Below are 26,561 nucleotides of genomic sequence, written 5' to 3'. Positions count from 1 at the left end.
CAATCGATATCCCTTAAAGAAATAAAACACCAACTCTTTAAGCTTTAATAATAAAGTCTGTTTAACATTAAAGTCACTGTATTCTGCCCAGCAACTTGCCCCGTCTGTCTGTCTTTCCCCTGAAAGCACCCTGTCATCGCCCCTCTGCCATCGTACCTGCCTCCAGTAGTCTTATTCAGTCTTATTTACCCCAAGAAAATGCATCCCACAACTCTGACAGAGCCAGTGCTCCTTACCCCAGTACACATTACAGCATTAAACCAGAGCTTTGTTAAGATTTTAACATTCAGAAGCTTCGCTGTCAGCTCACAGCTTAAACCTTTTAACTAACAGAGATTTGACTGAACAGTGGTCAAGGGCAGGTTTATATGTGCCCAAGTAGAGTCATAACACAGCATCACGACCGAGATACAGGTGAGAGAGGAAGGGGGTTGGGAGAGGAGGAGGAGGAGGAGGAAGAGAGCAGCTCCAGCGTTGTGAGCAGGATGGTGGAGTTCCAGCTTCCTCTCGACAGACTGTTGGTTCGCTGCTGCCATTACTGCACAGAAAACCACGCCGAGGGAGGTCAGCAGCTTTGAAGACCATAAGGCCCCAGGTTCCACCCCCTCCCCTCAGGCACCACCCACTGCCTCTCAGGCTCCACCCCCGTCCGCCCACTCAGACTCCGCCCTCTGCCCCTCCTCTCTGACTCCTCTACCTCTAAAGCACTTCCAAACTGCGCCAGCCTGCCTTCACCTAACGTGTCTTCAGAGGGAATTCCTCTGAGGAAGACCTGAAACATTTCTGGAATGACTGAAACGAGATGAGTCTGTATGCAGTGAATGTGTTCCATCTACTATATAAATAAACTGCACTTGTCTCGCCTACACGAATCCTGTGTGTGTGTGTGTGTGTGTGTGTGTGTGTGTGTGTGTGTGTGCATATATATAAACAGCTTAACTGAAACAACAGAACACAAAACAATTCAATGAAAGTTGCATTTAAAAACAGGGGCTAAAAATAAACCCTTCCCTGCCTTTCCCCTTTACATGACACTTTTCCTCCCGTTTTAAAGCGGCGGCGTGGGGATGTCGCCCATGCGCTGGAGTCAGACAGTGGGAGCACTGGGCCATGGGAACAGAAGGCTCAAGGGTGGGAGTTCTGTGATTTATCAGTGTGGCTTTAAAGCCACATGAGCTCATCTAGGCTTCTCCACCCACGCACAAATGTATGCTCACTCACACACACACACCCCAGATACATTGCTCACGGAGATGTGAGACCTCAGAGATCACGTTCACTCCAATTAATAATCAGCACAGAAGACAATTTCCTGTCAAGAAGATAGAGTTAAGTAAAACGAAAAGTTATTTGGAGTTTTCAGCTTTTTGGCTGGCTCGTGGGAGTCCCCTTCTTTCAGACTTTCCCAGGTTGCTGAAGATTCATATCGTTGCAGCTTCTATAATGAATCAGCCAGATGAATGAGAAAGCTAACACGGCTACTGACCCAGTCTTCAGAGATCATCGAGACACAGAGAGGGTCTACAAATTTCAGGTTTATACATAATTTCTAGCAAACGAAAATGACAAAGAAATAGGTTTTAAAAACGAATATTCAAACTGCTACTTATTGCCAATGAGTAAGGAAATAAAATTACACTTTCCTGAACAGATTAGTTACATATTTCAGATAATTGAAGAATGAGATTAGTAACTATGAATCAGCAGAGTTGCGAAAATGGGCATGTATACACAAGAACTTAAACACACACACACACACACACACACACACACACACACAGTCACTGATATACACGAACAGCCAGCATTTTGCCCAGAAAGCTGGTAGCTGAGTATCATGGCTTCGGGCTCAATCGACCAACATAAGAATGAGCAAATGAATGAATGAAAGAATGAATGGATGAAAGAACAAGGCTTTTTTGTTTCACACTCATGATTTTCCTGTTGGAATAGAAGGATTTTTGTCTTTTGTCCTCGTTGCGGCTGCATGGAGGGAGTGAAATGTCCTCAGAACAGGGATGGCAATGCTGGTCGATGGAATTTCCAAATGCTCTATAAATCAAGTCCTGCCACTAACTTCTAGTTACCCAGAAAAGTCTGGCATTTGGGTAAAATTAACCGAATGCTAGTTTGTACAAATAGCTGTTCTGCGCAAATAAAACTTGGTTGAGTTTCAGTCAAACTTACAGGGCTTGTGCTCACAGCCTCTGTTAGAATGCTGGCACACAGCTCTGTCGTGGGCGAGATGGCATGTTCCCGAAAATGCCCCCAACACAGCTACACCCTGACACAGCTACGCCCCGACACAGCTACACCCCGACACAGCTACACCCTGACACAGCTACACCCTGACACAGCTTCATTGCTTGGCGTGCTGTACTTTGGTTTAACATGGAATAAAATGTACAAACACAAACAGACATAATACATGCAACACGACAGAAGTGGCACCGACTGTACCCAACACACCCCACCGCCTACACACACTTAAACCACAAATACAAAGAATGCACACACACACACACACACACACGCACACACACACGCACGCACACACACGCACACACACAGACACACACAGACACACACAGACACACACACGCACACACACACGCACACAGACGCACACACGCACGCACACGCACGCACACAGACACACACACAGACACACACACAGACACACACACACGCACACACACACGCACACACACAGACACACACACACACACACACACACACACACACACACACAGACACACAGACACACACACGCACACAGAGACACACGCACACACACAGACACACACACACGCACACAGACACACACACGCACACACACAGACACACACACACGCACACGCACACACACGCACACGCACACACACGCACACACACACACATATACACACACACACACACACACACTCACACACCTGTCAGATCACCCTTCTAAACGGACCGACACCAAACTCTTCTCCTCCCATGACCCTCCCACTTCCTGAGGAGCATGTGTGATAAAGTTTCGGATCCGTGAGCAGGTATCTGAACTCCGGGTACTGTGCCTCACACCCGCCCAGTATACAAAGCACCACGCAAGACTAGAGATGCCCATTGTGAGGAGGGTGTAGATACAACAGGTGTGTGTGTGTGTGTGTGTGTGTGGGCGGTAATGCTTTAATTGTGGTACACAGGGCACAGTGAGGGGTAAAAGGATGTGAGTCCCTGATCATGTGACCAACCTTAAGCCACCAACCTCCCCCTTTCTGTACAGCCAGAAGGGACATCAGATACACACGTTTCCAATTACAAGGCAGGCTTAATCAAACCATACGGCAAAGTTCAGCACAGGGCTCCTTTGACTCTCAGAGTGGGTGAGTTCAAGCACATTACATCGGTTAGAGTGAAAGTAGGTTTAACTCAGCTCTGGCAGGCTGGGTGGTTTTTTCTGGGCACTTGGCGTGTTTCAGTTAGCCGAGTTCTATCCGAACCCTCCTGTAGGGTGTCACTTCCCTAGCCTGCAGGGGCCCTCTGGCCCATGTGCTGCGTGGATGAGCACGCCTTCACGTGAACACACCCACCTCGTCCCAGGGAGGTGGTCTGTACATTAATCCAATTCAGACTGCTCTCTATTAGTAAACATAGGGTCAGCTCTGGATATGGCTGCAGCGTGGTTTATGCGAACTGCTTACTGGAACGTCAAGACAGAAACAAAGAAACACTTGCTTATTTGTCATTACTGTTTTACTTTAATTTGTATTCACTACGCTTTAATTGACTTTTTAATTATGATGCTTTACTTCGTAATTATGATGCTTTACTTTGTAATCGCTATGCTTTACTTAGGAAAGGCATGGTAATTACAATCAATTACTACAATTTACTTTGTAATTACCATGATTTACTTTACTTTGTAATTACTACGGTTTACTTTGAAATGACTATGATTTACTTTACTTTGTATTTACTATGCTTTACTTTGTAATTACTAAGCCTTTCTTTACTTAGTAATTACTATGATTTACTTTGTAATTACTATGCTTTACTTTGTAATTATGCTTTATTTTATTTTGTAATTACTATAATTTATTTTGTAATTACTATGCTTTACTTTGTAATTACTGATTTATTTTGTAATTACTATGCTTCACTTTGTAATTACTATGATTTACTTTGTAATTACTATGATTTACTTTAATTTGTAAATACTATGATTACTGTGTAATTACTATGATTTAATTTACTTTGTAATTATTATGATTTACTTTGTAATTAATATGCCTTTCTTTACTTAAAAATTAATATGCTTTACTTTGTAATTACTATGATTTACTTTGCAAAGCGTTTTCAGATGTCAGATTAAAGGCTATATGAGCTTGATTATATAATTATGTTGACTGATATTTGCCAATGAATATTACACGACTAAATTGTGAATCTTGTGAAAGATATTTCACACTGCAGTGTGTAATCCTATAGCGTAGATGCAAATTAACATTCTAAAAAAAACACAGCAGGAGAAAAAGGAGAAAGCCCATTTGTTGAGGAGCGTTGGGTCTTCACCTACATGATTGTCCTTTTATAATTAGCCCATGTCAGCAGCCCGAGCAGACATGACAGTGAGCACTCTGTTAACAGTGAACCTCTTCTTCGCGTGGGTAGGATTAGTGTTCCGCTTGTTCCAGCTGTCTCTCCATAGCCCACAAACACCTGCTTATAGTGACACACCACAAATTACATTCTGTCACACACAGTGTGAGTGTGCAAACGTCTGGGGGAACTAGCAGGTATATATGTAAACCCACCCACCCACGCACGCACACCGTGTGTTTAATGTGGAATATAATAGCTCTGTAAATGATGCTATATTTTTGGGTGGTGATTCCACGTTAAGCGCTGACAACAATAACGTCACAGCAGAGTGACCGCTGGCTGGCTGAGTCAGGGTCTCTTTCATGTGAACTCATCGGCATCTTCTCCGTGTTCAGCGACAAACCCCATCACACACTGCAGCATCAGTGCTGTAAACACTACAGGCCTGGGAGCGTCTTTAAAGAGGAGCCGATCCGTAAGCTCCAGACAGTCACAATTAAGGATTTGTCATTTCCAGTGGCAAGGCATTTTCAAAAGGCCTGAACGATGTATCTGTTTGTCAGCTGTCACTATGGCAGCAATGAAATTAGAAACTCAAAGAAAAATAACTGATCTGCAAGCTTGGAGCTTTAGACGCCGTGGAGTGAATGTTACGACTGAAACATGATCCTGATGGAGGGCCTCTGTTTGCGAGAGACAGAGAGAGGACGAGGTTGACATTCTGAGAAACACCTCCGGTTACCTTTAGGACTGTGCTGCAGATAACAGCTATCAGAAAGCAATCGCAAAGTCACAAGACCAACTAATGATTTCCTTCCCACATAAACAGGGGAGCTTTAAAATCCTTTTGTTAAAGAGACCTGGAGAAATCAAAGACACAGGGATGTGTTTAATGGAGAAATATGGGAATGCTGAACGTATATATAACGTTAGTTGATTTTTCAACTGTGTATTCAGTGGATGTGTAGTATACGCTCTGTAGGCTCTTATAAAAAAAAATTTAAAAAAAGATGCTTAGCAGTTAGTCATATATGTGATTATGTCGCCCTCTACTGATTGATTGTGGTATTTCAACTTTAGGGTTACCGTTGCCCTTAAGTTGGCATAAACGGGACATTTATCTCTACAAGTTCCTCAAAGGAAACTATAAAAGTCTACAAAGTCTTCAGTAACTGCTGTTGAAAAGAGAGAAAATTAAATACTTGTGTATACACTCACTGTTCACTTTACATTTATTTACACTTGCGAATATTGCAACTCCGCTGCCATATGTAGACACCCTTAATACCAGCGGTGTCTCACCACAAAACCACTGATGGCTGAGGATTTATGGGCATCACACCACTCTCAACCCAGTGGTAATAACACACATAAAAACTTCACCACCAGCGGCCAGTCTGATGGATTTGGCCTGCGCAACGCCTGCTCCCACCCGCTCTCACAACCCAACTAACGAGAGGTTAGCAGGGGTGGAGCAGGCCGGAACAGGAGCATCACATGGGTTACCTGGACCTCTATCAAATACACCTCAAACAGGTGTGAGTGATAAAATAGCCAAAAAGTGTCAGGAAAGGGTGGGCGTTTGTAACACATGTGGTGGTGAGCAACTTAATGCCAGTAACACAGGTCCATGAAACTGTTTACGAAAGCGCTGGGTCACTGCATAGACAAGCAGAGTCTCCTAAACTGGGTTAAACGCAGTCTTCAGATAATCTGCGCTAGTTTCACTTGCACACGAAAGCAAATTTCTGGCACGCTACGTGCTGGAGTACAGCGCCATCTACTGGGCTGCGTGCTGATGTACAGCGCCATCTACTGGGCTGCGTGCTGGTGTAACAGCGCCATCTACTGGGCTGCTAAACGAAAGCTCCACACATTCTATAATAAATGACCAGAATCAAAACAAAATCCAACAGAAAAGGCCTCCATTTGTACACATATACACACTCACCCATACGCATCTCCACACACACACACACACACACACACACACACACACACACACACACACACACACACACACCCATAGGCATCCCCTTCACTCTTACAAATTTCCCAGCACACACGCATACACACCCATACACATACACACTGTACTTTACACAATACACTGCATTTGATCCCAAATTATTTACATTTTATATTTGACTACTACTCTACGTTCATAATAAATGGAGCATCAAATTACGCAGTAAATTACTAACAAATGTATAGTGTGAACAACACATCGTACAAGTCTGCAATGTGAGACCCAACTTTATCAAATCAGACTGAGTGTCAAGATAAACATGAGAACATTGTGTCCCATAATTGCATTTTAATTGTATTTCTAAAACACACCAGTAGATGGCGCCATGGCTCCATCTGAAAACACACATGACGCTTCCCAAAAGTCCCTCAAAAAGTTATCTGATTACATCCAGTGCAGAAAGGTAGCCTCGTACATTCTTCACGGCCTGCACGGCTTGGGACGGCAGGGATCTAAGCTGCTCTCTGGGCCAGTGACAACCCCTATATATCAGCCCAGCAACACAGACCAGAAAAAAGAGAAAATGAGACGGGGGGGTACGACAAAATGAGACTGAGCGAGTGCGTGTGTGCGTGTGCGTGTGCGTGTGTGTGTGTGTGTGTGTGTGTGAGAGAGAGAGAGAGAGAGAGAGAGAGAGAGAGAGAGAGAGAGAGAGAGAGAGGATGGGAGGGAGTGAGAGAGGGAGGTGCATGTGAGAGTGAGAAGGAGGACCCTAAGCTCAGGGTCAGTGAGTTCGTCCATTCCAACAGTGCTCGTGAAATGACAACTGATCCCAAACACCATGTACCCTACCAACACACACACACACACACACACACACACACACATGGACACACACACACACACACACACACACACACACACACACATGGACACACACACACACACACACACACACACACACACACACACACACACACACACACACACACACACACGCACACACACACATATACACATGCGCACAAAACACGTGCACACACACATACATACACGCGCACACAGCAGGGACGCAAACACTTCCCTATATCAGCACACAGCATCATCAGTATCATCATGTTATGGTCAATACATATTTAGAATATCCCAATGTCACAACCCATGTTCACATCCAGACATTTTATTTATACACCCATAACCACTATGTAAACAACAGGTCCACTGCACGAGCACTTCACTAAGCACGGTCTGCAGAGGCACGAGGCGTGCTGCGTCGTTTCCATTCCCATCACAGACAAATGTGCTGAGCCATTTAACCCAGAGTCCAGATGTCGCACGTGTCACTCACCAGGTGGAGCAGCGAGGTGTCCAGCGACGGGAGCCAGGAGACCGCGCGCGCACGTCTGCCCCGGGAGACGCACGTCCTGTCAACGAGGAGCCCCGCGCGCTGGTACGCACGTTCATCTAGTCGCCCGCAGGGCCACCGTGCGAAGCTTCGTGAACGAGGGCTCTGAAGACGCAGGAGAATGACAGGACAAGCGTGCAGGCAGAGGGGAAAGAGAAAGTGCGACACAAGGTAGGGAGGGAGGGAGGAGGGAGGAGGAGCGAGAGAGCGAGGCAGAGCCAGGGGCACCTCTGTGCGAGTTGCTGTTGCCTGTTGCTGAGTGTGGGGAGGACAGAGCTGAGGGTTAGAGAGTTCAGAACACTGAGAGAATAAGAGTGTTATTCTAGTAAAGCCTGCCAGGTCTTACACAACACAGCGCGCAGGACAGCAAGCCGAGCTCTATCGCACCGTGTGTGTGTGTGTGTGTGTGTGTGTGTGTGTGTGTGTGTGTCCCCTCTCTCAGCATATCTGTCACTCTCTCCTCCTGCTGTCTCTCTCGTGTGTTTACACACAGTCGTGCACACCCTCAGTCGTTCCGCATTCACTGCATTTCTTTTTTCGATCCTCCACTTGCACGTAATCGCCCACTCCGTCTCTCTGTGTGCCACTTCCCGTCAGACAGCCCGATGCCCTACGGTGACGGGGGCAGGCTGTTTTCGCAGAGAAATTTACGGGTTTGGATTATTACGGGAACTTTAGGGGTGTCTGCCACAGTTTGTAGCTCCAGCAAAACAGAAGACAGCACATGGACTTCCTCCCGTGTCTTCAGAAGACCCTCCCTCTCGCACACGCACGCACGCACTCACGCACGCACGCAACCTGCCCCTCCCCTCCGCTCCACCTCTCTCTCTATCTCTCTCTCTATCTCTCTCTCTCTCTCTCTCGTTTTCTCACTCACATGTCAGTCGAGAACTTTCTGCAGTCATCATTACCGTGAAAGGAGGTTGAACATGGATTTGTTTCTTTTTTTCTATATCTCGTACTGTCCCTCACAACAGGGTTAGCATGTTTTGCCAAAGCAAAACATGCACATTTCAAAGATGGAGCAAAACCAACATTTGGGTGAGGAATTTGTCATGAGCCACTCATACATCATCCTACCGCAACAGCATGTGGTAACCATTTTAGCGTGCGCCTTACTGAATCGGGCTCAGGGATTGGAGGGGGTTGTACTCACTAGTTCAGCTTGTGTTCTCTGATACATTTATTTACCTTTATGGCATTTCGCTGACACTTTTATCCAAAGCGACTTACAATTCTGACTGAGTACAACTTGGGTAATTGAGGGTTAAGGGTCTCGCTCAGGGGCCCAACAGTGCAGTGCAGACCTGCCCAAGCCTGGCGAGGAAGTGTTGGGAAAGACCGCAGTGACGCGCACACGCACGGAGACACACAGGTGAGTCTCCGAGTCCTGCTAACGTCGTGGAGGGTCTTTCCCTGCACTCCACTTCCAGTGGCCTTCACACGACACCAAGAGCGGATCGGACCGCCGGGATCAACTAGACGCTCAAAGTTCACCCACTGCACACAGAGAGGACAACGTCCTCACAAAAAAAAAGGGTGGCAAACAACTAGCCTAAATATTACCATATTTTGCTGGACTATTTGTGTCTTAAGTAAAATTAAATACCATAATTTTATACTGTACCATGTATATATTTGAACATATACATAGGCATGCACCTGCAAAATAAATCCATTCCTGGCAGCAGCTATTGTGACCGTAAGATATTTTAACATTAAAATATATCTGCCATTAAATGGAATCCTTCCATGGCTAGCTGAGCATGTTCGACCTATTTTCCAGAGAAACATTTACGTCAGTTCCGAGTAATATCAGGGAAAGGGCCTGCCTGCAGTCTGTGGGCGGAGACAGCTGCCGTTAGTCAGAGAAGAAACACCTCCATATCATTCTCACAGCACCACATGAACCGCTCAAATAAAAAAAAATAAAAAAAAGGTTCTCACTCACCCAACGCTGAAACAAAGGGCATCAGCTTCTGGCGGAAAATTTATTCTATCAGAGCATCACCGTGTGCAGGAGAGTAGCTTCAAGGAGGCACCAAGACTTCACGTTATGCCATTTAGCTGACGCTTTTATCCAAAGCCACTTACAATTATGACGCATGCAAAGTATCTAAAAAGGGGACATCTTAACACAAAGCACAACATGCATTACAAAGGGTCAGAAAGCGACTGAAAGTGTTGGTAAAAACTTAACTTGTCATAAATACTCCTACTTAAGACATTTTTACCCCATTGTCTCGAAATTTAGTTACTGCAGTTTTCCACAGGTTAGTCAGGCGTTCCCATCAGATGGCAGCTATCCGCCAGGGAGTAGGCTCCGATTGGCACGTGCTTCCTTTTGCCGTCGCACGTGTTTGAGCTGAGCCTTCCTGGAGGAGAATGTTATCTCTCCTACTCTCCATATGTGAGCTAATACTTGCCTGTGATTGGTCAGCATCGAGGTCAGGGACAGGAAGAGAGAGTTCTCCTGTAGTTCAGGTAGGGCAAGGTGTTAGCAACACTGAGGTCAAGGGTTCAGTTTCCAGGGAGCACATGTACTATCACAGTGAGAAATATATCTCTGGATGAGGGCGACTGCCATATGCTGTAAATGGGAGAGGAACCAGGTCATCGTTCTTAGTTCTGCTGTTGTAAAGGTATTGTGGCCCATGATGTTTGCCTGAGTCAAACGGAAGCTCTTCTGAAGAGGGTTTTGTGAACACAAGGGCAGTTCCCTTCACCTTCTAACGTGGTCCGTCACAGGAGGAAGCAGGCAGGAATGTGAACAGGCCATCCCACTCAGCACAAGCGTGAGTCTCACCTCACAGAGATGCATCATCCCAACACGTGCACGAGCATGTGCAGGAATGCACAGCCATAGCCATTCCCAACCACACAGAAAACAAAGAGACAGACATGTTAAGAGTGCCACTGCTCCACGCTCCTACCCCTCGTGACCAGATTTTATTAGATATAGTGAGATGTAAGCAGAGATTCTCTAACTGACATTTTGGGATGCAATACATGAACCAAATATGACATAATATACACAATAATTTAGTAATGCACCAAAATATTGCTACAGCCCAATCAGCAGATAAAAATCATATGTGTATTTTTAATTGGCGGATTTGGCCTATATCCAGTGCTGCCGGTGTCATTGAGAATGTAGATCTGTTGAGTTCAGAGTTCAGGTCACGTTCCTTTTACATCTTTCACCCGTGAGTTATTTTCAAAACAATGCTTGCCACTGGATGGCTGTGCAGCTGGTAATGGACCATCCCTGGCACAGAAGTAAACACCTGTAGCATGACGTCTTTGGTAAACTTAAATCTGTCTGCTTGGCACATTCTTTCTTAGCTCCTCTCCTTTTTGTACAGAGATTTAAGTATTTAACAAGCTAAATCAATTAGATAGTGAAAGTTCTGACTCAGTTCACCTGCTCAGCTCATTTCAAAGAGGGGGCAAGTATGTTTTGCCCTGTCTCTTCACAAAAAAGTGTCTTATGAAGAGTCTGTTGTGTTTGTGTATAATCTCCAGTTATGTTTGTGTTTTTGTATATTGTCCATTTATGTTTGTGTTTGTGTATATTCTCCAGTTCCCCTAACACACACAATTAGTCTCACAGCCATCTTCACATCACATACACCAAATGCTGAATCAGGAATTTAAATCCTGTTTTACTTTGATAAAGTTTTATTTTGGTTTCTGTGTCCTATAAAGCATCCTGTGAACTAAATAAATTAATCACGGAGGATTAACAGCCATTAAAATGAAGAGATTTCCTTTGTGGTCCTCTGTTTTCAGGTTCCATTGCAGGACACTTCTGAGTGTCTCCAGGGATTATCCATCTCCTCAGTAGCAGACTTTCCACTGCTGTTTATCAACACCCACCCACTCTCCTGTGAGAACGCTCACACTGCTCAGCCACCTCCTCAGGAAAGAAAGAAAGAATTCATTAATTACCGAGCTTGTCTATTTTCTTTCTTTCTTTTTAGTGTCTCTGTACAAGCAACAATCTGCCTGGTTTTACACGAGAGACTGTCATGGGGTCTCACTTCAGGGGTCTCACCTCTGGAGTTTCCTTCTCAAAAAGCCAGGCACTGGGTGAGAAGGTAACCCTTCATAATCACGCACCTCGAGAGCTACACACTCACGGCTTTTCCAGCATTTTCCTGTGAGTGAAGGTGGTATAATTTACAATGATAAATGATCTTCATTTACTAGAGGCAGATGACAGTAACATTGGTAACGCTTTATTATTCATCTATAAAGAACCACTCAAAATAAACTCTGTAACGTTGTCATGGATGAATCAGAGGAGAGTTTGGATACAATCGCAGTCAAGTTTACTGATACGTGAAACCAGCAATCAGACCTCTAACCAATCTTATCCTCAACCCAACACCTAATCCTAATCTCAATTTTATCCTTAATCCAAAACCTAATACAACCCTCACGCTGACCCTAATCCCAACCCGAACCCAAGACAATTAAAATCCAATTACAGAATGTTGTCATTAGTATGTTTATAACACCTTGTTGAGTGTGCCATGAGGATGTTTATTATACATGTTACATGTTCAGTGATTTCTCAGGTTAACATCAACAGATATGAACACTCCAAATAAAGTGAAAAACAAGTGAATTTATCAGATTATAAACAACATTATTTACACTGTTAACGTTTCTTGATTAATCTTCTGAATGTAATCAGATGCTTCTCTCCTGCTACATTGATGATGTTACTGAGAGTCTGTTGAGTGTTTATTTAATCTAAAAAGGACCAGTTGAAATTGTGTGTCACTGTAATATTCTCCAACACCTTTTGCAAGTTCTGTGTTGGTGCAGCAGGGCTTTATGGAAAGCACCTTTACCTGGATGTGAATGACACGTGTGATTTTTGAAGACTGTGCCTATGACCAACTGCTACAATAACTGACCCAAAATAGCAAATACCACACTTCCATCTCACAGTCACTGAACACAAGTCGAACTCACCCTTTGCCTGAAAGTGGCATCCAAAATAACCTTTTAAAAACTGAGAACATGAGAGGACTAATACAGTAGTTCAAAGAGGAACTTAAAACAGGAAGCACACAAACCAAGGAAGGCAGGACTTTGGTGAGATACTTTAGAGATAATCTTACAGTAGATGAGCAGTAGTAGGTGAAGTGTGTCGCTAGGATTAGATTTCCTTCAGGCACAAACACTGGCCTTTAAAAGACAACCGTGGTTGGGTCCAGTGCCCTGACTCTGACATGCCTGAGACTCAAGAACAGACTCTCTGTTGTATACAGGTTTATCAGTACAGCCCACACACAAATCCTTCTGCTTAAGACATTCACTCTCTTTCACTCTCTCTCGCTCTCTCTCTCTCTCTCTCTCTCTCTCTCTCTCTCTCTATGAAAATACATCACAACTAAAAGTAAATTAACTCATAAGTTCTCTTTAGGTTTTCAGCCAATAGAATGACAGGAAATTTGACTTTAAAACTGTCAGCCTTAAATTAAGGTCAGGCCCTTGGGCTCAGTGGAGCAAGTGTAACACAGGTTTCAAAGCAGATCAGTTAATGCGGCCCCTTAATGGGGCCTCACGGTGGAGTGCGCAGTGCGCATTTGTGCCATACACAGGCGATAGTGACCTCATTATATTTAAAAGGTGCCAGTGAACTCTGTTGAGCAGAACACTAAGCAGCTCCTCAGCTCCATCACCCATACAACAAGACACAATGATATTATTATGAGTTTGCTCAGAGGTTGCTACAGACTTGCAGTAAAAACAACAGAAGCACTGAACCCACATAAGACTGTCATTGTGTATACAAACTAGCACTAAGGGCAGGATTCATCGGCAGGATTAAGACCAATCTTGTATATATTTCTAGTCTAATGGTGACTCTAAACTGGAAATCCATAAATTGACTAAATTACGTAGCCTTGAAACAAGAGAGGTGGAGGCTCCTGCTAGAAAGAAATTCTAAAAAAAAAAAAAAAAGCTCTAATCTTATTTTTTTTTAAAGGACTATGCTTAGGTCTTTTTAAACCTGATAACCAGGATTTATCCTAAACTGCAAACCAAGGATTAACTAACAAAAATAAAACGAACATTTAAATCAGATTGTTCACTAAAGTAAATGAACTTTTCCAAGCACTGTGTTAAAGTTTTCAGTACTTCAGGAGTATACTGAAAATAAATCACCAACAAATATCAAAACCCTATCCGCACCATGTCCTTTATCCCATCACACTACATATGAAAGTCGGACTTGTTAGATTTGAAGTGAAATAGTGCCGCTACTTTTTTACATATAGAAAGCTTGGCTGAAGTGCTAACAAGTATACGCACCTGAGTCGTTCATGCCTTGCCACTTTATCCTCACAGACTGAGTAAGAAGAGTTCCAGCAGTTATATGCCTGCACTCTTGGACACCCCTTACAACAGCCTACACACAGCAAACCCCTACATCATCTTACACACAGCAGCCCAGAAAACCCCTACAACATCTTACACACAGCAGCACAGCAAACCCCAACAACAGACTACACACAGCAAACCCCTACATCATCTTACACACAGCAGCACAGCAAACCCCTACAACAGCCTAAATACAGCAGAAGACCCACGTCCTGCTCGTCACCCAGGTGGACCCTGTCTCCGTCAGTATTTCCACCCGACACGCATGGAGAAACTGCAGCGCCCAGTTAGTTGTATTGATAACCATGTCCTAATATGCCAAACGCTTTGTAGCACTAGTTGGGAGCTATAATCATCAGTATTTCTGGCCTTCCGCTTTGCCTGCTGCAGCGCTAGATATGAGGCATGCATCTCCGCTCCTGCGGTAGCAGTGAATCAATCTAGGATAGATTACTAACAGACACTGCAGCATTTGGATAGTATGACAATTGACTTGCACAGACAATCCAGTTGCAGTGTAATAGCACGTAAAGTCAAACTCAACCACTGTGAAACATTTTCTGGAACATTTTCTTTATGTGGCTAAAATGTTACTATTACATATCCTGCTCTTATGTATAAATAAAATATTATGTACGTATTTTAGTTGCGTGGTTCCATTTGAATGTATGATTCGCAAAATTAGGACGATACGTTTGTCATTCAAGCAGAGCCTATGCAGGTTTGCAAACCTCCCATGTAATGGATATGAGCTGTAGGCTCGGGCAGGGTCCACCCCCGACAGTGATGTCATCAGGACGGGACGGGTTTCATAGTACACTAGAAAGTGGCGACGCCGTAGTACGGTGAGGACGTTTTCTATTTTGGATGTATAAGATGTAGTGACCTCACATGAGCTTTGATCATCACGACTCCTCAATACAGCGGTTAACGTCAGTGAGCTAGCAGCCAACTTTGAAAGCAGTTAGTAATCAGAAGTTTTCTTCATTTAGAGTTAGCCATGGCGCTACTGTTTTCTGGGTATGATTCATTAACTGCATCCCTTTTTAACGCTAGCCTCTAGGTTTCGGAATGGACTCGTGTTACGGCTCGTTGTCTTTGGGGATCGTGGCCGGTGTCGGTTGTGGACTTTTCCTCGGCTGGCACCTCCGTGGTCGGGGCGCGCTGGCAGCTCTCGGAGACGAGGCGAGCACGCTGGGGGAGCACGGCGAAGTCAAAATGATCCTGGTAGTTCGGACCGACCTCAAAATGGGCAGAGGCAAAGTGGCAGCCCAGTGCTCTCACGCAGCAGTGTCTGCCTACAGGCAGGTCCAGCACAGAAGTCCTGACCTGCTCAAACAGTGGGAGTACTGCGGCCAGCCCAAGGTAGTGGTCAAGGCACCCGATGAGGACTGTCTGCAGGAGCTGCTGATTCATGCTAAAGAGCTTGGGCTGACGGTCAGCCTTATTCAGGATGCTGGAAGAACCCAAATTGCTCCAGGTTCCAGGACGGTTCTTGGGGTTGGACCAGGACCCGCTGAGCTTGTGGACAAAGTAACAGGTCACTTGAAACTTTACTAGATGTTGAACTGAACTGCTGGTGTGTGACTTTCTGGAAGTTTTTTTTTTTTTTTTTTAAACTTTTGTTGGCATAAATTGTAAAGTGTTGGATATTTGTGATTAATTTCTGGATTAAAATTAACATGAGACAGATTTGTTGTTTGACCATTTATTTTAAGAAGCAATTAATTCACTTGTTTATGAGTATATATGAGTACATTTTGTTTGCATTGTAAGTGTGTATGTACAGAGATGGGTCTTCTAGCTTCAGGTTAAATCAGGCAGCTCTCTATAATTCTAGATTCTAAAGCATTTTTAACCTTGAACATCAAATTTCAAAATAGGTGACTTCTCTCCCATACCCAGTGGAGACCTGGAGCACAAACTCTAGCCACAGCTTGGGTGAGCCCCAATCCCTTAATGTCTCCTTCCACGTTTATGTACCAATATGTACATCAAATCTCAAAACGTGCACGGATTCCAAACTGCCCTCAGGAAAATGGGCCATAAACATAAATTGGGAAAGTTACTTTAACTCATTACAGATTGCAACCGAGTTTCACTGACAAGCAATGCAGAGTTAAAGTGCTGTCCACTGAGTATGGTGCAAGGAAAACAGTCTAAACATTAGTAATGACAAAGGCAGGTTACTGTCCCAGCAGTGGTACAAGTGAAACAGAATGACTGGAGCAGAACATGCTGTGTAGAAGTGTACTCGGGTTTTCTTGGACATGAATCTTTTATTTTTAATGTGGTTGGGAGAGTCATAGTTATCCATTTTATGCATGATTAATATAGTGTATAGGGTGTAGAGAAATGTGTTACACTTGTGCATTTACCACACTGACAATTCTTTTCTTCTCTAAATGCAGATTGAAACGGTCATGGCCATTTGATGAATATTTTATAATCTCTCTGTACACTTGAGGAGGTGACCAAAACACCATGATAGCTGACCCATCCACAAACACGCACGCACACAATCATGATTAGAGGGACTGTTAGTAAAACACACACACGGGCCTATATAATAGTATTCTCTGTAATAACCCCTCTGGAATGCTTCTACACCAAGAGCACTGGGTACTGCACAAGGAAGGCCATCTGTAACATTGTAAACAGGGGAGGAGGAGGAGGAGGACCAAGTGATGATTTCTAGTTTTAATCAGGGAAACCTACACAGGTCAGGAAAAGGATAAACTCACTTTCTAAGTTATATTGTCTGTATGCATTGATAATCCTTTTCCAATACATGAAGAGCACCACAAACCCCTGTATTGAAAGCATTACTGGCTTTTTTGAGTAGTGTTTGTTCATGGCAGTCAGGGTTTTCAAATCTTTTGGAACATTGTTTGTTCAAAGAACAGTAAACAAACAGTTAAATGCATTTTACAGACGGACTGAAGAAGCTGCTCACACACACGAGAATGAGATTCTACATCAGTCTTCTCACTATAGAGTGCAAATCAGACGCTTCACAACAGACTTTTATTTAAGAGACAATTTAGTCTTCCCGTAAGTCCTCATGTTCATAAACCATTCCCCTTAAAAATAAAATGAAAAAGAAAAACAAATTCTAACAGATATATGGAATGTGGAAAAAAATAATTCCTGCGATTAAATCTTTTATTTTTTGGACAATATAGAAATAAAATGAGTCCTTCATAACAGGAAAAAAGGAAAAAAAAAATTTTTTTTTAAAAAGTACTGGAATAACTTTGCTCTTATCTTCAGACGCAAGTTGAAGACAGCTGAGGCTGGTGAAGTACTGGGGACGGGGGGTATGGATAGAGGGTCCAGGCCAAACCAAGCGGTGTGGGGGGGGGGGGGGGGGGGGGTGTTGTCCTTATATGCCGTAGCTGAAGCCTGGCTGAGGAGGCGGAGGAGCCTGGGCGTAGCCGGCTGGTGCTGAGTAGCCGTAGCTGTAGGCCTGCTGGGGGGGTACTGCCACGCTAGGGCCCGCGGTCAGCATCAGCTGGGGTGTGCCTGCGGAGGAGACGGTGAAGGGCAAAGGTCAGACAGTGCCAGAGATGGAAGATACCAAGCTGTAGCTTCAGACAACAACAGTCACCATCACCACCACCAAATGCTATGACTGCTTTATCCTCCAATCTGAACAGGCTTCCAAAGCCTCGAGAAGGCAGGAAAAGCACTTCTGAAGTGAGCTATGGATGGGGGAAGGAACTGGTGGGAGTTGTGACCCCTATAGGAGACACACTGGGAGGTGCTGCGTGGAGATGAACGCGCTTCAGGAGAGGTTGTCATAACGCGTCCCCTCACCTGTAAGACAACTCCTGCCAGGACTACAGAGACGCAGGGAAAGTGTGCTGCTATTTGTTTAAACAGATCAACAACAAAATGCACATGATCACCCATTACTGCTTCCTGTTTACCATGCCTGTTTGATGGACAGTGTACAAACTTCTAAGCACACCCTGTTCTGTAAAACCATGAACACTCCAGGCTTACAGAAGTCTGTTTTTTTCTAAAAGTTTCCAGAACTACATCTGACTAAGCATGAATCAGACTTTAGTCATGGATAAAAAAAAGCAGCTGACCAGATGAGGCCAACGGCAAGGCCCGGCTAAGCCGACCTGCGTGTGAGAGGGCTGTATCCTTGAGCCTACATCTGGCTGGGCTACACTACAGAAGCAGATCTCACCATAAACAATGGGTTGCGTCTCTGTGGCCTGCTCTTCTTGCTTCCTTAAAGACTCAGATGTTTCCAGCTTGTCCACCTGAGCAATCACAAGGGAGAAAACAGACATGTTAACTGTAAAGGTCTCAAATGTAGTTAGTCAATGACCTTAAATGAGCAAGTTCAAGCATTTAATATAACTGATTGATGGGACTATACCTGGCAACGTAATTTCCCTTATTCTAGTTTTCAGATGAAACTTGGCAAATTTACATATGATTTTTAGCCAAGAACAAGGCGTATTCAAATCTATAAAGAGGGAATTTGCAGAGGTCATGCTCCCGTCATTCTTTAACTGCAACATTCCCGAACAGAATTCATTCACAGGAAACCAAACCCATGACGCACAGGAATCCCTCCTACGATGAACTACACAATCTGAACTGGGATGAGCATACAGTGCAATCCAGAAGTAATTGGACACTGACCATTCCTGCTGGTTTGGCTTTGTATTATAGCCCACAGGTTTTAAAACGAGTTCAGGCCATCAACTTTAATTTGAGGGTGTGCATGTCCATGTTGGGTGAAGAATGCAATTATAGCCCAGTTTACATATGGGCCTTTTAGGGATAGAAGATAATTAGGAAATTGGTTGCTCAGTTGTTCCAAAGCCAGCTGTGCATTACTGCATCATTAGCTCATGCACAAAAGAGCTAATCACAAGGTCTAGAGTTGATTCTAGAGTTGATTCCAGACGTGCCATTTACATCTGGAGTCTGTTGCTTTTATCTCAACATTAGGACCCACAAAGTACCAGACGAGCAGGACATCTTAGATAAATCTGCCACACACCCAGAACTTCAGGTGTGTCAAAACCAACCATCTGCAACACTGTCAAGAAGCAATATGACACTTATGAGCTTAGCAGCAGTAAATAACTCGGCATATGGAAGTAGAGCTGAACCGCTGGAGGACAATATTCATGTGTCAAGATGTCCACTGTCAAAATTTAAGCAGTGCATCCACTAAGAGACGTAGACCACCTTTACACTCCACCTCACAGCGAGTTAGCATAGTTTTACTGCCACTGCCTCAGCTGGGCTTGTAAGCAAAGCATCATTCCCTCACCCAAGTAGTTCAAGGTTTACCTAATTTCTATACTAGTCCTTTACTCCCCAAGTTCAGTTTGTAAACTACCAACACCTCTTCCACACAAAAAAGGACAGCCTTCATATTTACCGTTAGCATGTGTGTTAAGAACTTGAACAGAATGGGTAGAAAGCGTAATGTGGTAATGGGACTCAGGGTTTACATTAGGGAGGCTGGTGGAGAAACAGGTTAACGGCCAGGATAACAGCCGCATATCTGTAGGCACCACAAACCTGCAACACATGGCCAAGAATGTGGCCCTACAACAGTGTTAGCTTCTGGCAATCCTTCCTAAGGAGGCCGGTTTTCAATTAATCCCTCTTAAAAGCCCCACTCCCGAGATGGGTATTCTGCATGGGCACCTTGCTATGCTGGTTTTCCAAAATGCCTTTGCACATATGCGTCTGACTGGATCATGCTATTAGTAACCACATATCTACTGCAGTGAGGGCTCTGTTCATGGCTAATACTTAAGTGACTTTTAGAAGGGCCATATTCATAAAACCTACCACCAGGTTTAATGTAACGTTAACAGCAATTAGCGCAGAGGTAACATTTCCTCATTCATAAATGTGTATTACTGGTGTGTGTATTTTACCATTTGGATGCTATATAATGCTACTGTGTTATCCTCATTTGCATATGACATCAACGATTCTTAATAGCACACTGCTCTGCAAAGAAATACCACCTGAATCTGTCAGAATGGTAAATTTCCTGGTAAACTGGATGATATTTTCTCTAAGAATATTTAGTCACACAGGCAAATAATCAACAAAACTCTGCAGACATGTATTTGACTAACTGACTATGTAAAAGGCACATTTTGGGTCTGAGCATGATGGCAAACTTTGTATCTGCAATAGTAGGAGTGCACAAAAACTATTACATTTTTATGCAACTAGACATGTTCAAATGTACCATTGATGTAACGACTGGGATTATTCATTCATTTGCTTCTTGGCGTGGGTCTTTAATGAGTTTGGCCTCATTTATATGTCCATTTTGATTGGCTTTTATCTCTGGCACAGATTAATTTAGCACAGCACTAAGTTGACACCAGTGCATTAAATTATCACCATGGTAACTATTAATAGGAATTAAAATACTGTGTGGCACATTTTGCATGGCACAGTGTGGTTACTGTCAGGTTTTATGAATCTGGCCCAGTGTGTATGTATGTGGTTTAGAAGAAGCAGTGTAACATCTGTTTAGCAAAAACATAAAACCTCATGCAAAGTGCTAAGGTTTTAATTCATGAGGCCAAAAGGAAAAACAAGGGAAATGAATAAAAAGAACTATATCTTTCACCTTATCCTTAATAGCATCAACCTGAAAAGGAATTTAAGAGGTGAAGCTTAGAAAGAAAACAAACATTTTCCATAACACACTGGAAGCAAGGGAATAATAGCTCTGGCAACCCCAACAGCAGGGCGACACAAAAAGAAACAAAACTGAATAGCTGGTTTACTATCATAATTCAGACCTAGCTGGTCAACTGTAGAAGCTATACACTGTCTACTTTAGAACATTCAATCACTCATATCAAAGTTATAATACACCCTGACTTTCTTAAAAGGATTCTTAAACTGAACATTACAGAAGCATTTCAAATGATTGGGAAAGGTTTGTCACATCAAAATCCCATCCCCATAGATTCTCAATCAATGGGTGACAATTTGAACAAACCACTTAAGATGAACAAGCTACTGTTTATTACAGCAGAGAACTCACTTTATCAGAGGTAGAATATTAATTAATGTAGCATTTACTTATTTGTGTTTTGCTGATCATAGTCTGACAAATATTTAGTGTGTGAACCATTGAGTACAGCTGAAAATCTTCATTTTAATTGTGATCAGTGGTTGCTGATTAAATCCATGTGTAGTTTTATTTTACTTGGGAGTGATTCCGTCCTTTTTTGGTGAAAATGTAAATCTATGAAAGATATACCTGAAGTTCTGGAAGACTATCAACCTTTTTGTGAGGGGGAAAGGTGAACAAAGTTAAATTACTGAAACAGGCTTATGTTAGACAAATCACCTGAAAGAAGCACTCACAAGCATGTGAAACACTCAAATTTTCAAAGGGTTTTTGATTTTGACATAGGTGAGCTATACATTTAGAAAGGTCTTAGTTTTTAGTGAAGGTTTTTCTGGAGCAACTGTTGTCTTTGGCACTGCCCCACCCAACTCAGTTTTAGTTCCCACCCTGCGATTCCTCTAGAACTCTGAACCCAACTCTAAACATACTCAATGGAGCTAGCTGGAGGAACTTTTTCAAGAACATTAAACTGATGTACATAAGCAGACTGGAGAGTCCAGTTGTTCTCTGTCTGCACGTACATCCTGGCGTTTTGGAGGAGGGGGAGGGGGAGTGTCAATGCAGCCATTCTTAGACAATTGAGAGTGAGACCTCAAGTCATGCGAGGTCTTGATATTGATGCATTCAATGAAACGCTGGTGGTAAATGGAGTAGAAGAAGCCTCATGAAAGAGGATTAAACTGCATGACTAAAATGTTTTTAGTTGACAATGTAAAATCAGTAGTTTGATCACATTTGTTAGTATCAGGATATTCATTAGATATTAAGATCAAGAAGTTGAGCCACCAGATATCTCAGGGGTCAAAATTCTTATATTCTATGATTCTTAAGAATGTAACCAATCTTCCAAATTCCTCCAGCGCCTACAGTTTGCATCTGACATTCAATATTTAACTTTCTCATGCATCACTGAAAATTAGGTTTTTTGTTTTTTGTTTTTTAAGCAGTTTTCTATGCATAGACCACACATGGCTGATTTCAGCTCAGTGTGTGAACACCCAACAACGCCTTGGGCGGCGCGTGAAGGTTGCATGTTACAGGTCACGTAAGACCATCAAGCTCACCTGAAGCCCATCAAAAGGGCAGATTAGGTTCTACCCAAATACATGGCACTGCATGTTTGACTAAACTAAAATGAGTGCAGAGGTTCCCGCTTTGCATCTCCGACTTCCTGAGCACGCTTACCTTGCTGAGGTACTCCCTCATCACTTGGATGAAGTACGGCATGGAGAAGTCCATGAGGTTATGCCTCCAGGCGGTCTCAAGCACCACGTCGGGCCGCAGCAGGTCGTAGCAGGTGAAGAGGCAGGCTGCAAAGCACTCCTTCTTCTCCTCCTGCAGGAACCACTGGAGCAGCTCCTCCGCCAGCTCTATGTCCTTTGACTCAGATGCGTACTGCATGGCATCCTGGGAACAAAGTGGTGGGACTTTACTCCAAACCGTTCAGCTACAGTACACAAAGGGGGGCAGTTATGCCTGAAAACATTTTACAGGGCCACGCACAGACCAAAGTTAGTTTTTGAGTCTACTCTAGGGTTTAAACCCTAACCCAACACAGACGGTGATTATATAAAGTATAGGTGTATCTGACATCCTTTAACTATTAATTTTCACAGCCAAACACACAGAAATTCTCTGGTTCTCAACACAAACCAAATGAGCAGGGGTGTAGTCATGAGTGTACAGGGGGCTCAACACAGCTGAGTAGGAGCATGGAGGGTAAGTGGGGACCTACTTTAATTGATCGAGTGGTCAGTCAATTCGGTGACAGGTAGGCAGAGAAAGACCCAAGTCTGCTAAGACAAGTCTGTTGGTGGACAACCTGCTCAGACTAATGGTATTAAGGCTGACTGGAGTTTGTAAGTATACAAAGAGCAGCCTCATAACTCCCCAATTCAAGATGGGGAGATGTAGCTATAACGCTTCATACTGGGCCATCCTCTGTAGATCTATTTCAGCTATTTGATGCAAACTGGTGAAAGTCAAAGGTTGGATGCGGATGAGACAGGTTCTGCTGTGCTGCAGGATGTGTGTAAGTGCGATTGGGTGGTAGTCACTGGATGATTGTGGCGGACTTTGGGCAAGGTGGAACGATGGACTGAGACAGGAACAGCTCGAAGATCTTTGTGAAAACATTGGAGAGCTGGTGTCCACATTTCTTCAGCACCCTTTCACTCACACCAATAGGTCCAGCAGTGTTTCTTGGATTCACCACTCTGAGCACACACCTCACTTCGTGTTCCTGCACTGTGAGGGTGTGGTTGCTATTGGCTGGTGAGTGTGTTGTGACTGCATCAGATGCCTTCACATTAAAACGGGCAAACAAAATAAGAGATTGCTGGACATGTAGTTTGTGAAGTGCAGAACGCCCTTGCCAAACCCGTCGTGTATCATCAGGAACGTGATCCTCAGTCTTCCTCTTGCATGCTAGCTTAACTTCTCTGATGGCTCTTTTTAAGACAGCTCTGGCAGCACTGCACTGAGCTCCATCCCCAGACCCGGAGGCATCGCTGCAGGCCTCAAGTATAATTTGGACCTGCTTTGACAGCCACTGCTTCTTGTTGGGATACATCCAGATACGCTTGTCGACCATGACATTGTCGACATCATTCTTAATGTAGCAGAGTACGGTTGAAGTGTTCCAAGTCCTGGTGTTCAAAAATATCCCAATTTGTCCTTTCAAAGCAATTCTGCAGCTGGGAGAAGCTCCCTCAGGCGATGTTTTAACACGCTTTGTGATGAGTAGAGCATTTTTTCCTGAGGGGGGGGGGGGGGGGTCTGTGCCAGAGTTAAGAACAAATATAAGTAGTTTTGTCTGCCCTAAATGTGATTGGTGGTACCCATTCACAATCATTGAATAGACTGTGTCTAGTGTAAATTTTTGGTAGTACATTTAATGTGGTGCTCAAATTCAGGGAGTACTTTAAATCAGCATGGATTTATCTATAATATGAACTGTTTCGGGATAGCTACATGAGACCAAGAGCTAGGTGTGTGTTAGAGATTATATATGATTTTTATTTATTTATATATCTATCTATCCATCTATCTATCTATCTATCTCTCTATCTATCTCTCTCTCGCAGATGGGATATACACATCAGTAACCATAAAGGTAAACTCATGTGGAAGGTAGAAAGGACTGCACTTAACCGTCAGATACTCCAAACCCAGAGCATACTAATTCATGCACATAAATGCATAACCCTTCCTTTGTTCTAATGGTACAGGACTGACAGCTTCACTTTTTCCAGTGTCATCTCCACCTCCGCCTCTTGTTGTAGCCGATAACAAATCACAGACATAACAGAGCCTTAACTATATCCTCTGACATGTCAGCAAGTGCAGAAATTCAGATGTGACAGCATGAATACTCTGTAATCCTACATTTGTAAGATTTGACGAATGTAGATAAGATTCGCTAGACTGAACAATCACAAAGGAAATCACAGAGCTGCTGTGTCGATACATACCGCCATCTTATAACACAAAGACTTTACACAATTTCTCTGCATAGTCCTAACTGAAGATGTTTTTTTCTTCTTTTGGACACTTTGCACAACTGTAGGACTAAGCAGTCGCACGCGCGCATGCACTTCCCAAACTGCTTTTTACTTTATAAAATAATTATAATATTCTTCTTTATTGCTTGATTTGCATACAAGACAGAACCTCAAACTAATTACATGACATGCCACAGAGCTCTCATTTTTAGTGTTCTCTCCCAGAGTAATGAGCATACTGGACCGATGGTGGGAAAGTTCATGGGAATCATCTGATGAGTCCTGGGGGATTCTAAAGAGAGCAAACCCATGGTTGCCATGGTAACAAAGGCTATAATCGTATTTAGGATACGGGGCCATTTGGACCTGCCATAAAACTCCAAACCAACATGCGTCAGGCTTCAAAACGTCTGACAAAGACTTAACCAATACAAAACCAAATCCGTCTGTGAAGAGATTGTAACTCTGGGATCATGCAAGGAATTACAAGGAATGACCAAACCAAAAAGCCAATGAATAAGTAAAGTGTTTTTTTCCCTTTTGTTTTGTAAATATCACATACCTTGTAGAGTTTGTCTTTTTTGCAGAGTTCCACACTCTGCTTCCAGCGGTTGTTGCCTTTGAAGAGGTAGGCAGCAATTCTTCTAAACTCGATGAGCTCGTGTTTCTCTAGCCGCTGGGCCAATGAGATGTTGTCAAAGTTATCATATGCGTCTATAGACGTCCGAAGTGCCTGTGATTGGGTTGGCAAGAAAAACAAAATCTTTCATGTGTTCTTAGAGTTTTCAACTCTAAGAAAAGAAATACATGAAATAGCTTTACAAATACATGAAATAGTACATAAAAAGGTTATTTCCAGAACTATTGTTACACCGGTCACCAGAAACTAACCAGTAAAGAATGGGGGCATGGCTCACTGACAAACGTTGCATGAAAAAGGTCTGCTACAGTACTGAACATTTGGGCCTCTAATGCAAAAAGCTATTATAGCTATAGAACTATAGCTGGTTCTTCACTCTAGTCACTAAGTACTTAAGCAATTAATTTCATAATGCTATCTGAAGAGCCAAGATAAATTCACATGAAATTAATGCTAAGGTAACAAAGAATTTGTTAGCATAATAGAAGCCAGTTAGAAAGAGACTCTCCACTCCCTGGCCCAGACCTCATTCAGTCTCATCTTGATCAAGAACCAGGTTTTCCACCACATACCAGTATACCTCCACTATAGTAAACGCACGGGAACTCGCACCTAGTACCAGACTGATTTATTGTCCTGAATTTTGCGCTGGCAACATGACCATCCTTCTCTCTGTGAGACTACACACATGCATACCATAGTGGGGGTAGATGACAATACTTCATAGATCTGAGTCTGGTCTCCAGTACACCTATAAAATTGACCTATGCAGTTGTAACTAATGAAGTGTACAACACTTTTATAACACTGACCTAGGAGACACGTGTAATTATGAAACTAAATGTACCTGTCAGGATGGGGGATTTCAGGACAAAAAGCAAACCAAAAGCTACAAGTGACAC

The 26,561-nt window shown here is 43.4% G+C and overlaps 3 protein-coding genes and 1 long non-coding RNA gene across 18 annotated transcripts in view; 2 read left to right on the top strand and 2 right to left on the bottom strand.

Moving 5' to 3' along the window:
• LOC113584897 (vacuole membrane protein 1-like) overlaps positions 1-8,356 on the bottom strand; it is a 46,715-nt gene extending 38,359 nt beyond the window's left edge. For 3 of the 13 annotated variants that reach the window (XR_014118613.1, XR_014118612.1, XM_081702107.1), the window contains exon 1: positions 7,908-8,048. The gene's annotated coding sequence lies outside the window, so the exon portion shown is untranslated. Of the gene's footprint in view, positions 2,566-7,907 lie in introns of those variants that run through there. The other 10 variants (XR_014118610.1, XM_081702110.1, XM_081702111.1 and 7 more) reach the window with 8 other exon arrangements.
• Positions 8,014-12,084, top strand: LOC145652384 (uncharacterized). Its single transcript, XR_014118614.1, has 3 exons — positions 8,014-8,135; positions 11,757-11,853; positions 11,948-12,084. It is a non-coding gene; the product is annotated as an uncharacterized LOC145652384 (long non-coding RNA).
• Positions 12,085-15,136: 3,052 nt separating this feature from the next.
• On the top strand, positions 15,137-16,058 carry ptrh2 (peptidyl-tRNA hydrolase 2). 2 transcript variants are annotated; one of them, XM_027022135.2, is made up of 2 exons: positions 15,137-15,211; positions 15,423-16,058. In XM_027022135.2, the coding sequence occupies exon 2, from the start codon at positions 15,438-15,440 to the stop codon at positions 15,924-15,926; it is 489 nt and encodes a 162-aa protein (XP_026877936.1). In that variant the 5' UTR covers positions 15,137-15,211; positions 15,423-15,437; the 3' UTR covers positions 15,927-16,058. The 2 variants fall into 2 exon arrangements, with proteins under 2 accessions (XP_026877936.1, XP_026877935.1); XM_027022134.3 differs by having other exon boundaries at positions 15,194-15,329.
• Positions 16,059-17,374: 1,316 nt separating this feature from the next.
• cltca (clathrin, heavy chain a (Hc)) overlaps positions 17,375-26,561 on the bottom strand; it is a 37,732-nt gene continuing 28,545 nt past the window's right edge. Inside the window, exons 29-33 of one of the 2 annotated variants that reach the window (XM_035535969.2) lie at positions 25,582-25,752; positions 22,702-22,923; positions 21,004-21,024; positions 18,568-18,643; positions 17,375-17,891 (exon numbers count right to left, since the gene is read on the bottom strand). In XM_035535969.2, coding sequence (XP_035391862.2) covers positions 17,752-17,891; positions 18,568-18,643; positions 21,004-21,024; positions 22,702-22,923; positions 25,582-25,752 — 630 coding nt within the window. In that variant the 3' untranslated portion in view covers positions 17,375-17,751. The remainder of the gene's footprint in view (positions 17,892-18,567; positions 18,644-21,003; positions 21,025-22,701; positions 22,924-25,581; positions 25,753-26,561) is intronic. The other variant, XM_035535971.2, reaches the window with a different exon arrangement.

The sequence above is a fragment of the Electrophorus electricus genome, chromosome 19, assembly GCF_041902795.1.
Source record: "Electrophorus electricus isolate QZ-2024a chromosome 19, ASM4190279v1, whole genome shotgun sequence".
Taxonomy (NCBI): Eukaryota; Metazoa; Chordata; class Actinopteri; order Gymnotiformes; family Gymnotidae; genus Electrophorus; species Electrophorus electricus.
This window is presented reverse-complemented; position numbering and strand designations above follow the sequence as displayed.